Below are 13,180 nucleotides of genomic sequence, written 5' to 3' on the forward strand. Positions count from 1 at the left end.
TTCCACTGAAGCCCGTTCCTAAAGAAAAAAACACAGAAAACTATCTTGTAACAATAACTAGAGTTCCAAACTTGTGTTTAAGCACAATAACTCCTTTCTGCCTCCCCAGTCTTCCACATGGGGAAGGTACTTCTTCTTCCCATCCTGTATAGAAGGGACTATTAAGTGAAACTCATGCAGACACTTTTTAGAAGAGGACATTGTATTTAATGAGTCCCCTCTGTAGGTGGTGAGCTCAGTCTAGGACAACTCTGTAAGAGCTTCCTCTATGCAGCAAGTCTGTATTTCAGCAGTAGCTCTACTGTACGATCTGCATTCACTTCCCAAAGCTGGGCCACTGGTACATGCCCTGGGGTGACATCCAGCTGGAGACCCTTTCCTTCTTCTGCATGAACTGGAAAGGAGCATCTGTGTACTTTAATAAGGTCCTTCAATTTGAACAATTTGGAACAGGCCAGAAGATTTGGGCAGACAAAACTTTTGTCTTTGCAGGATTGGGCACACATGAATTTGTGTCTTCTTGTATACTTTGGTCTTGCTGTGGTAATATAGAAGAGAAAACCCTTCTCCTTTCTGAGTCAACAGAATATTTACCTACAAATTTAAAAAGAAATGAATGAAAACAAAACAAACCAAAACCAAACAACTTCCGTTTCTTACTTAAAAAAATAAAACCCTTTCCATCTTCTCAATTATCCCATGTGTTCCACTTCTACCATCTACTTGTTTTAAAAATGCTGCAATTCTAGTAACACCACCACAAACAACAGGGTGCAGGCTCATCCATTCAATTGTGTTTTACATCAGCAGCTAAATATTGTTCTCCAAAATTAAAACCAAAATATCAAAATAATCTCTCTAGAATGTAAGTGCTACGTTACATGATTTAACAATACTACCAGCATATAGCGGAAAGTTGACTGCACGTTCCTTCTTTGCACATGTCCTTCACGCACTATGTGTAACAGAAAAACATTTTAGTTTTGTTCACTCCTTAAAGCTTTTCATAGAAGCAACTCATTGAAATTAATGAAGAAATTGTATATTTTGTAAAATATATGACCTGGCACCAAACATGTTTCTGGCCCTGCAAAATCTAGTCAAGTGATAGAAACAAAATGCTTCTCATCAAACAAATATATAGGTTTATTAGAGCAAGTTTCCATGTTCTAAACGTGCAGTAGTTTCACAATTTCTTGTTTCCTTCTGTTTCCATTAGTGTGCCCTCAAAATAACCTGTAATAAGCTGTTAAATAAAAGACAAAAAAAAAAGCCAAAATGTATCTCTACTGATGGACAATAAAAAAATATGTGCTGTATCTTCTCATGTTACAATTATGTGAAAAAGCAAAATTTGGTATTTACAAAAAATGCCTGAAATTCAAATACTGTTAAATACTGTTGTCAATTTAATTACAGAAACTGTAGAACACTCACATGGTACATTTATACTGACAAGTCCCAAGTGTAAGCCTAGATTTTGTAGCATATTTGGAAGAAACTGAAAACTGTAATTTTAAGTCTCTTTACTTTTTCATATATATTGGTCATTATCCAGCTCAGTTTTACAATCAATGTTATTCTACATTTGTTTTCTCATCATCTTCTCTGTTTGAATACAAAGTATAATAGAAAAATAATTCAATTCCGCAAACATGAACATTCTGTTAGTACAGCTAATTGTTTTTTAATATATATTTTATGTACAAAGAAAGTAGTTACACAAATAGAAAACTAGACAAAGAATAGTGTGCTTAATTTGAAACACTTGCAATTTCAGTAACTGTGAATTACCTACTTGCAAAATATATGCAGTACATACAATGGCCACAAATACTCACACACCCAGTGCCATGGCATGCATTTTTTTTTACTAAAATATGACTTCAGTTTCATGAAACCTTCACCCATGACTGGTGACAGCTGTAGTCACATCTGTGTACTAAAGGTGGTCAAAAAGTCTGTTAAATATAAGCTGTTCCACCGTGCTATCCTTTGGGTTCTAGTGTTTTGGACAACAACAACAAAACATCAGGCCAGATTGCTCTCCTGAAGAGCAGAAAATTATAACAAGAAATGTAGGAGAAGAGCTCAGATTTTCTTTCATGTTAACAAAAACCTTTTTTTTTTGAGCTATATTCTTCCCTGTTCTTTGCCTGGAACAGTCACTGATACGTCTGGAAGCTCCAGACTGGACGCCAGGTTGAACATGGTCTCATCTGGCATCTAGTTCTACTAATTTCTGCTGCCAGTATTGCAAGAGGCATGGGGCCAGCACCATCCTCAGTCAAAGCCACAGTTGTGATCCCATCTTTTTCTCTCCTCAAGCAATTAGGACAGCAATCAGCTTGTTCATCTGGTTTTGGTGAGAAAGAGAAACCTGCTTTTGAGCTCCCTGCTTGCAAATACAAGCATGCACGTTACACAGCCCTGCACACGTCCCAGTCATTTTCTAGAGAACCAGCTGAGACTACAACAGAAGTCCTGCACAGTACCAGGGGAATGCCTGGATTTCAGGATCCAGAGAGCTCAGGAGCAGACAGGTAGCTGTACTTCTCAAAGAGATCCTCAGGACTGCACCACTTACTCAAGGAGCTTCAAAACCTCATCTCCAGTAAAAGACAGACTCTGCACAAAGACCTAACAGGATTATTTACAAGCTGTAGGAACTACATTGGACTTGGCATGCATTGTAGTGAAAACAAGCACACCTCGAATTCTTTACAATTAGTACATGGGGTGTGATGACTTTTACTTGCAGTTTACTGCCAATTTCAAAGCCTATATTGTCATGATCTGCCAAAAAAAGAAACCCCAAACAAACAAAAACAAACCAACAACACTGACAATTTTCATGTATTCCCAGAGGACCTGTAAGATTGATTCTGAAATGTGTGTCTTGGAATATATTGATTCTTCAGCTCTTACCAAATAATCACATTGCCCAAATTTATGAGGCTATTTGCTTGACAACCAAGTGTGGCTCGATCTTAGCTGTCTTAGTGAAGAAAAAAGATGCAACTCTTACCCATTAAGCAAGTGGTTCTCATAGTGATGATGAGCTTTCATGGTGTATGTGTTTATAAAAGCACTGAGCTAGTCATAGCTTATCATACTTATTTAACAATATGTTTTTTAAATTAATTAAAAAACAATCAAGGTAGATGCAACAACACACAAAAAAACGCTGTATAACTTTCATCAACATGGAGGACGAAATGTCACCCCAAAAATGAAACTCCGCATTACACATACAGACATTGACAGCACTGAAGGATTTGCCTTCACAAATGCCATTAAATTTAATTAACTGAGAATTGTTAGACCTTTACAAAACAAAGGAGCATGATCAATTAAATTCTAAATAACTGTCTAACCATATTGCTTATCTGGACATTCAGGACTTTCTCCCAACTCTTTTCTTTTTGTGTTCAAGACTAAATTGTGATCTTGTTCATATTATCTTCTTTACTTGTGACTTATCGGACAATCATAAGAAGTTTTAGGCATTAACACTACAGAGTGGAGTTACCTCAACACATGCCAACTCCACTATTTTCACTGCTTTGCACAACAAGCAAAAAATGCACTTAGCAAGTATTTTAGATACAATAAAATAAAATAATAAATTCTATTTAGAAAAATAATTGCTTTATTGTTGTCACACCTTCCTGATCAGTTGCCCAAGTCCTAAATACCTTTCAGAAAATAATTTACACGCTGCAGAATAGCTTATTGAGTAACGCAGCCTGTTGCGTCTCATAGCCATCTTAGTCACTCCTTGTTGCCCCGAACGGTGCCTTTGCCCAGCACAAGGTGCTGTGTGTGGCCTTCCCAAGCGCTGTCACGGGGCTCCAAGCCCGGCCTACCCTGGAGCCTGTCTCAGGTCGGGATGGGGATGAAGCTGGTGGATTTGGAGTGCGGAGACTCTCTCCAGGTGTTCAGGCTGTGGGTTGGGCTCCTGTTGTTGGTATATGAAGTCTGTCGTCTGCTGTTGCTGTTTGAATCTTCTTTACTCAGCGTCTGCTTTATTTTTTGGCAGCAAGGGAAGCTTCGTATGCAGTCTTGCAGGAGGTGCCCGCTGAAGAACATGTAGATCCAGGGGTTACAGCAACTATTCAGACTGGCCAACAGAGCCGTGACGGTAGTCGCAGTGTTTTCAGAATCTGTGGAAAAGAGGGAAGAAAGCAGTTTAATCATCAAAAGAACATTCGCACCATTCAGTCAATTGCTTCATTAACTGTTGGACTTATTTTTTTTTCAATTACTGGATAATTCTGCTTTTTTAAAGTTAAGCAGCAGCATTTGAAAGGAATAATGAGCACATAATCAGGAAAGTTCTTATTTATGTAAGGCTGTCGTTGAAATCAATGAGACTTCAAAAAGCTGTGACAGAAGACGTTATGGGGCAATCCATACAAAATAATTCTTAGTCCTGTTTCCACTGATGTTTATCCATGCGTTGACAAGCTCATGCTTTAAATACTGAACAGCTTTTATTCAGACTTTTGTTTTAAAAATTGGTTACCCTGGGAGGCAGTGGCAAAATTCCCACTGATTTCCCACTGCTTTCAATAATACTGAATTTTGCTGTATACATTTGCATGATGGAAAGTGTTGAATGCTCAAGTAACTACTGGCTTGTGAATCAAATCTGGATTTCAGAGGTTGAACAAATTTTACTTAAGGAAAACATGGAAGTTTGCACTATGCCATAAAACAGTTACAGTATTCTACCCTCAATAACTAGTTAAATTTAAGTACATATTTAGCCTAATCAATGATTAGTGAACTTTGTAAATAATGAATGTGCAAAGAAGTATAATTGCTGTGTTACACAGTTCCGTGAGAGTTAAATAATTTCTTCAAACAAACTACCAAATACCCATCCATTCAGTTAGGTTTGCATTTATTTTGAAGTAAAAAAAAAATAAAATCTATTTGTACACTGCAAGCCTTTATTTCCCTGTAGACACCTGCATTTTAGGCTTGACTTTAGTCGTATATTAGGGGCAATCAATGACCTCACTACAGTAAGTGATGAATTGGGGATATTATAAAAAACTCCAGGAAATTATGAATTTCAACATTTTGACTTCCTCCTTTCTCATTATGAGGAAACAGGGTATATGCTACTATGTTGCCTGTCATTGCCTATGTAACAACTTTTAAACTCATTGCTTATTTTCAGCCAGATTCAACCGATGCACAGGTATCTCCAAAATACTAAATTGCCACTGTTTCATGAGAACTGGTGGCAGATAAAGGAGCTACTCCGAGGTGACTGCCCTGTTGAGAGGAAGGGCTCAGGGTGTGCTCAGCCCCATTATCAGACATACAAGGCAAGAAGGCTTAGTAAGTTCCCTGCTCATGTAATTACTTACTATATACATGTGTGCATGCTTGGTAATAACACAAAATGTTTCTAAAGTTTTACGAATCGGCAGCTTCAAATGGAAAAAGATGTTGCTGGTTCAAATTATCGCCGCAAATATTTCAGTTCCCATCCGCTAATTTCGCTCTGGGTGAGATCGCAGCGGCTGCGGCTCCTTCCCGGGGGCCCAGCTGCCTCCGGCAGCCGCCCCGCTCCACCTGCTCCCGGGACTGGTGGAGCCGGAGCTCCCGCGGCCGCCCCGTCCGGGAGTGCGAGCGGTGCCGGCGGGGCGGCCCCGAGGACCTGCTCGCCTCGCCGTGCGAAGTCGGCTGCGGGGCGGGGGGCGTTTAGCCGCTCTTTCCCGGAGGGCAGAGGGGTTCTTTAGCGGGACAGTGCAGGGAGGGAGCGTCCTGGTCCCGCTCTCGCCTTCCGCGCCCATCTCCCCCACGCTCGGCTCAGGACTGCGCATCGCCCCGGGAAGCCGGCTCCAGTTGAGCCCTCGGAGGACCCCAAGGAGTGACAGTGCGGCCGGGGAAAAGCGGCGTCGTGCCCTCCCAGTACTCGCCGGGGCCTCCCCGTCACCTACCGACCCATGGGAAGCGCTGGTCCCAGACGGACCACATCTGGATGGTGAAGAAGGGCGCCCAGCAGATGACGTACGCCGAGACGATGACGAAGGTCATCTTGACGGTGCGGATCTTGGCGCGAGAGATGGTCTTGACGCTGCTGACACAGGGGGCGAGCAGCAGCCCCCGCCGAGGGCCGCCACCGCCCGCCCGCCGCCCGCCGCCCGCTGCCACCTCCCCCGGGCGCGTCTTGCCTCGGACGTTGCGCCAGATGTGGTAGCAGATGAAGCCGTAGCAGGTGACGAGGATGAGGACGGGCGCGACGAAGATGCCGCCGGTGATCCAGGTGACGTAGGCTCGGGGCCCCCAGGGCATGATGAAGTGCGCCCAGCAGTCGTATACCTGCGAGCCGCGCTCCACCTCGCTGAGGGAGAAGATGAAGTACTGCGGGGTGCTGAGCAGCAGGCTGAGCGCCCAGGCCGCCGCGATCATCCCGTAGGAGCGCTTGGTGGGCTGCTGCAGCGTCTTCAGCGGGTGGCAGACGGCGATGTAGCGGTCGGCCGTCATGGCCACCAGCATGTACGCCGAGGCGAACATGCCGAAGACCTGCAGGTGCTTGACGACGCGGCAGAGCACGTCGGGGCCGTGGAAGCGGTGGGTCACCTCCCAGCAGAGCTGGGGCAGCACCTGGAAGAAGGCCACCACCAGGTCGGCCAGGCTGAGGTGCCGGATGAAGAGGTGCATGCGGGACGCCTTGCGGGGCGTGCGCCGCAGGGCCAGCAGCACGCTGCCGTTGCCCACCACCGCCACGGCGAAGGTGACCGCCAGCACGGCGATCTCCAGCTTCGCCAGCTCCTCGTCCCGCCCGAAAGGGTCCCAGCCGTCCAGGCTGCCGTTGGGCGACCCCGACCACGCCTCGGGGCTGGGGCTGCTGCCGCCGCCGGGCTCCGTCTCCCGCCACCGGCTGCCGTTCCCGGGCGAGGGCGCCGCCCGGGAGGAGCCTGCGCCGCCAGCGAGGCGCATGGAGGGGGCTGCGCGGTGGGGCCCGGCCCGGCCCGACCTCCACACGCCCGCTCGGCCGCCGCCGCCTCCCCGCTCCGGCGGCGCGGTGCGCCGGGCCAGGTGCCTTTATCCCCCGCCGCGGGAGGCGAGGCGAGGGGGGAGCTCCCGTGCCAGTGGCTGCCCAGCGCCTGACGCCAGCCCCCTCCTTCTCCCGGCGGCCGCCGCCGCCCCGTCCGCGCCCGCCCGCCCCCGCCAGCGCAGGGAGGCTCGTCCCGCTGCGCCCCCGGAGGGGACCGCCCCGCCGACGGACCGGGGCCGCTCCGACCAAAAAAGTGCTGCTCCGAGGGGGAACGGGGCCCGTCACCCCCTCCCTGCCTCCGCGGGGCCCGGCGGCTCGGGGAAAGGACAAGGGGCAGCGGGAAGAGCTGGTCGGGAGGAAACGTTGCACCAGGAGAGCTCCCTCACGGTCTCTTAAAGCAGCACTTAAAAGTTTAACTGAGAATAATACTGTTACCTTAACCACGCAAAGCAGGTGGAGATGTTTCAGTATCAATCTGCTCGCCCCCGAGCCCGCTTCTATCCAAGGCAAAGTGGCTGGTGGATAAGAAAAGCGGCTCTGGATCTAACAAGAGTCTCATCTGGGCCTGGGGCATCTCACAGTCTCGCTGGGATAAACCTCAGCAAAGTGAATCCTTAGAAAAAATAGCACAGAGTTTGAAAGCAACTCACTAAACATAATGTTTTGAAAGGTTTCAGGATTTCACCTAGGACAACAAACATCCTCCAGATTTTAGCATATGGTTCTAAAATTCATGCTTCTGTAAGTACAATCAAAATATCCTCCTTTCCTAGGGAGTTTGTGGCAGTGGGTCAATTAAATCTCTGGTTTAAACACATTTGAACCAAAGAGTTTTCTTCCTATGGGTATAGTGGACTCGGTGCAAATTCTGGTCCCACTGTCAGGAGTGTGGATTTACAATCTGATTTCACCAGAACCTGAATTTGACCCCTCATTTAGAAACTGTTTCCTTCAGTCACAATAAATGCATAAGATTACAACAAAGCAATATTACATTAGATGCCAATCCTACTTTGGTTTTAATAAAAATCTCTGGGTCTGCTCACAAGTGATTTCATTTAAATTTAGTTGCTAAAAATATGTGGGTTTTTTCCTACTGGTTTTGCAGGGAGAAGGAAAAAGGGTGAAGAATTAAAGAATAAATCTTACTTCTTTTATTAAAAAGATGTTTGCAAAAGTTTTGACTCCAGAAGAGTCTTCCAGCTTGAAATACAAGGAGATGATATGCTCCCAAACATGGTAGAATTGTGCAAGGCTTTATCCTAGGCTTTTTGTCTTTCTCTGGGCTTGTTAGCCTGTGAGAGGGTACGTACACCCACACCAGCCTGCCACTGAGCTTCTGTTGCTTGGGCATCAGTGGTAGTAGTCCAGGAGGACACCTGCTCTAACAGTGCAAATAATTTTCATGAGTTTTTCTGTAGAAAGCTCCAAAAAACCCCACAAAACCTGGAATGTGGACAAAAAAATGTGGCTGTCCTAATTTTCCAGTAAACTTATTTTTTTAAAGGTATCTTTGTTCCAAAACCTAATTTTTGTGAACAGTTCAGTGCACTATTCACAGCTTAGTGCTTATTCCATCTTACGTTGTGAACTTCACTGAAGGTATTGGTAAGAACTTAAAACTTTGTGGAGTCAAAAACTGTAATTGTTCTCACATTCATACCCTCCCACACACACAGTGTCCCAACTTTTCAACAACAGATTCATAGTGTTACCTTAGCTATACATTTTAGTGGACCTAGGAAACCATATGGACCACTCAACAGAGTATGTGACTACAGGTTTCAGGTTAAATACAGAGGGAAATGAAAACCACATATCACAAATCTCACAAAACCATTCAGCTACCAAGGCTTCTTTCACATTCAAAGCATTGTACCCAGCCATGAGAAGAATTCCTTGCCTGTGTCTCTGACATGCTTTACAGGAGCTCAACGCTGCGTAAATGAATGGTGTTACTCAGGAAACTGTCCTAACAGGTTTTCTGCTGTGCAAGCCATGTAAAAATCATAAAACTCCATTTTCTTCTGGGCATGTAATTCCATTAATAGAGGAGGCAAAAACTTCAGTCATAAGAAAGACACATTTATAACAGCCAGACAATAAGATGAGGGTGGTCGTGCTAGTTCAGAGTACCAACAGTTTGTCAAGACCACATCATCTCAGGTGCATTAATATCCCTTCCCAACCAGTGCTCAGTTCCTCTGAACAGTGTTTGTAAGAGTGTTTCCAGAGCAAAGGGCTGGAAACTTGCCTCAGTGTCATTGTACAAGGCTGATTATGTGCAATATTAAGCATAAAATTTATACTGATTTTTGCTGCATTGTACTCCATCAGATAGAAGAAGCCTAGGGCTACTCTTTATGCCTTTTTTTTCCATCCCCAAATTAGTCAATATTTACGTTTTTTAAATAATGTATTTAACCAGAGTGTTGCAAATTTGCTTCTTTCAACAGATCTAGATAATTCAGTGGAGAATTTTATTTATAACTACTATTTTTAAAATGTCCTTCTGCTCTGGATATTAAGTAAATTCAGGGCTCTTGGGGTTTCTCTACTAGACTGGGATCTAGCCTGGTCTTGTTTACTCCATTCTAACAGTATCGGTGTGTAGATTGGGCAAGCCTTAGATAAAATGCTGTTGCTCAAATTAATCAGTATAATGTTCAGTTTTCCAAGTAGGTGTCCTTTATCAAGCTGAACAAGCAATGCTCTCCTATCTGACCAGGCATGGAAAGTGTCCCTGTGACCAGAGAAAGCTGCAACACAGAGGTCAACTTGGGGAAAAAGCAGTTAACAGAAAACTTGTAGAATACTCTTCTGAAGAGAAAAATGGTCACTAGGAAGGCTGCTAGAGAAAATGAACATCTTTGCCCTGTGATTCACCTGGAGCTCAGCTTGGAGCTTAAGCCTCAGTAAAGAAAATTGAGGTTGCTGTTACAAGAATCCTTGATTTGTTCTCACTAGGCATGGAGCTTTCTATAAAAATGTCTAAGGATGGCAAGGCTTTTTAGTGTGTTCTCTGCTGGCATATGAATTTCTGTAAAAGTGCTTAAAAGTTGCCAGATATCTTTCTGTATGTTGAATTCACTGGTGACTGAATGGCTTCTGTAAAATACTCGAAAACTTAATTGGAACATGACCTGGTTTGTTGCCAAATTCAGCTGTTTTCCATTCATCCTTTGCTGTTTTGGTGGTGAATTTTGCTGCCTTTGGACAATCTTAGTCCTTTCTTCCATGGCTAAAGAAATGCTTCGAGCAAGTCAAAGGCTCAAGATTTTAATCCTGGAAAATTGATGATGATTTGTATTCTGCAAGACAACTTTTCACCAAAAAGTAGGAGGATTTCAGTGTAATCTTCTTCAGGAAAACTGACAGTTTTGAATTGTAGCTACTCATAGTCCAAACATGATTGTCTGCCAGGTTTTGTAAAGAGTTGCTCTAGTCATTATAATTGCAAAAAAGCAAGATAAGCAAAAAAAGGTCAAGCTTTTTTTTTTTTTCCTAATAAATTCCTCATGCAGGATCAGGGTTAAAGTACTGCTAAAAAAAGGAGGCCTGTTTATTTGTAGAGGATTCAGCTGTCTTGCTAAATAGCACATAAACCATCTACATAGAAATGAATGATTGTCTCCTGTTACCTGTCTCCAAGTTCAAAGTATCTGTACTGCTGCCTTCCACATGCACTATTTAATAAGTAAGGCTGAGTTTGATAGCCCTTCCCAGAGCCACAAGACTTAGATACTGCTGATCCCGACCTTTAAAATCACAGCTATGGGAACTGAGTATGAAAGAAAGCTCATGTGCTGTGTGAGAGACTGCCAAAGGCTGGGGACACCAGGGAGACATGTACGCGTCCCATCCATTTACCATCTCTGAAAAGGAAATGTCACCTGAAGGCAGACAGGAGGACACCTGGGACTCAAGGCAACCTCCTGAAAAAATACCTTTTTTACAACTGTATTTGTCTAGCTTTTTGGCTACCGGAGCAAAACTGAGAAGAGAACTGCCCCAAAACCACACTCAAAATGGAGTAGAAATCTAAATTCGAGGTTCTGAAAAGGCTGCATTACAAGACCAATAACTGAGTAAGACTGAGGGCAAACTCCCACCCTGGAAAACATGGAATTAAGAAACCTAGAATAGGACACAGGCCTTCAGGATTAGCCGTCAGGATTCAGTTTACAAAAGCCCATTTCATTGTCTGAAAATGTCTAAAAGAGGCCAGGAAACACAGAACCTGAAGCTTATGCCCAAGTTTTTCTTTGCTTATTAACTGAATCAACATCCAGATCCAGATTCTAGTATTTGTACACATAGGAAGTTGTATCTGACCACCCCTGTTTCTCTCTTTCCATGACGGAGTTTGGGTGTGGTATTCAATGCAGAACCACAGGGCAGCCCATATGGCTAAACGTCACCAGAAGAAGCATCATGTTGCCCTTCTTCTCCCTTTGCTTCCTTCGTTGCAGCCTTGCTGACCTGGCTGATGGCAATCAGGGCCTTTGGGAGTCACAGAGTTCAACCATTCCCTGGCACAAATGTTAACACAGCGGCTTCCCGGCCTGTACGAATTTCAAGGCAGTGAAGGAAAGAGGTGTTTGAATGGACAATGGGCCTTTGCATGTTTAGAAGGTTGTCAAAGAAACGTACCAAAAATCACAGTGAAAGGTCTTGCCTTTCCCCGTTGCTTCACGTTGTTCAGACTTTCAGCACATCCATGGCGCAATAAAATCTCTCTGAGAGAGTTTAACTAGAGCCTCAGCCAGCAATCTCTCATTTAATCTGAAGGACTAAAATCATCAGGGCCTAAATCCACAGATCCCTTCAATGCTGCTGTTGGCAGAAAATTTAGAACTGATCTTCCTTGTGTTGCTTAAGCATCCACCTTGTGAAATGGATAAGCTCAGACTTTCCAGACCTGAGACTTAATACACATTTTACCCTTTTACAGATACCACAGCAATGTGCTTTAAGCACATAATCAGTAGTTTTATCTCTCAGTTTTCTTATTTCAGAGACATTAAAGGCCCTCAATGATCTTTAGTATGCCTTGAGCCAGTTTTTAATTCACTCCTATGTAGAGTTTCATTCTGTCTGTAACCTACTGCTTCTATCATGTGTTAACACCTATCTTATGATTCCTTATGCATTTTTCAAGTTTCGATTCATCTGGGGGCAATTTAATAATTATTTTTGTGCTCTCTCCTAGTTAACATATGCTAAGCCAAACCAAAGGAAAATATTTTAGTTTGGTAGCAAGAGTAGTCGGTAAAAACAAAGTGAAATGAACACTGGTTACTTATGTGAATTCTTCTTAGAAAACACTTGACACAGCGAGATGTGATTCTCTTACAAAAATATTTAATACTAGCAAAAATTCTTTTCAGGCACTTAAAGTAGCCAGAAGGAATACAAACAATCTATGCAAGACAATTTTTCTAAGGAATTTAACTGCAACTGATGATACTACCAACTGATTCTAGGAAATGGTTCAAAATATTTGTGTAAAAGCTAGTCATTGTACAAAATTGCCTTATTTATCTCAGAACCATGCCAAGAACTGCAAGCACACTGTATTTGAGAATAACGCTGGCAGTGTTGCTGCTTCATAATTCTAATTGAAAGACAGAACCACTTAACATTGATGAAATAAAGGGAATAACACTTCCAATTATGACAAAATTTATTTTAGTAGCTATCCTTAAGAAACACATTCTAAAGCATTTTAAAATTAACTGGTTTTGAAACTGTGTGTGTCAGTATTCTCATGGTGATTGTTTTGAAGGATCTGTCGATAGCGAATATTGGTGATTGATGCAGAATCCCGATGAAACCATTAATATAAAGAAAACACCACTCATATAATCTGTACTAAGGATATTGTGGAAGCTGCATTCTCACAGGTTTGGTAGCTGAGGCTGCTGACACCACTGTCATTTTATTACTGAGTAATAGGATCCAGGCTTTCTAACAGACTGGAGAAGGCCCAAATGCCAGCTGGTCTTTTGGATGATTATGGGACATTCATTGTTCCTGTTTATATGGGACTATCCTCTGTGAGACTGTTCCCTCAGTCTAAAGCCCAGCCCTCTCTGGAACAAAGCTAGCTAAAAATTTTTTCATCAAAAAGCTTTTTCTTTAGAATGCCGGTTTATC

The 13,180-nt window shown here is 43.5% G+C and overlaps 1 protein-coding gene across 1 annotated transcript; it reads right to left on the bottom strand.

Moving 5' to 3' along the window:
- Window positions 1-1,150: 1,150 nt before the first annotated feature.
- On the bottom strand, window positions 1,151-7,022 carry AVPR1A (arginine vasopressin receptor 1A). Its single transcript, XM_082061248.1, has 2 exons — window positions 5,961-7,022; window positions 1,151-4,166 (listed from the first exon to the last, which is right to left on the bottom strand). The coding sequence occupies exons 1-2, from the start codon at window positions 6,961-6,963 to the stop codon at window positions 3,883-3,885; spliced, it is 1,287 nt and encodes a 428-aa protein (XP_081917374.1). The 5' UTR covers window positions 6,964-7,022; the 3' UTR covers window positions 1,151-3,882.
- Window positions 7,023-13,180: the final 6,158 nt, after the last annotated feature.

This window comes from Streptopelia decaocto, assembly GCF_964273445.1.
Source record: "Streptopelia decaocto genome assembly, chromosome: 1".
Lineage (NCBI taxonomy): Eukaryota > Metazoa > Chordata > Aves > Columbiformes > Columbidae > Streptopelia > Streptopelia decaocto.

Bases quoted from the DNA above. Each gene is read 5' to 3' on its own strand.
- AVPR1A (XM_082061248.1), bottom strand. From the start codon at position 6,963: ATGCGCCTCGCTGGCGGCGCAGGCTCCTCCCGGGCGGCGCCCTCGCCC. The intron at 4,167-5,960 runs GTAGGTGACGGG...TCTTTTCCACAG, and splicing joins CCAGCGCTTCCCATGGGTCG to ATTCTGAAAACACTGCGACT.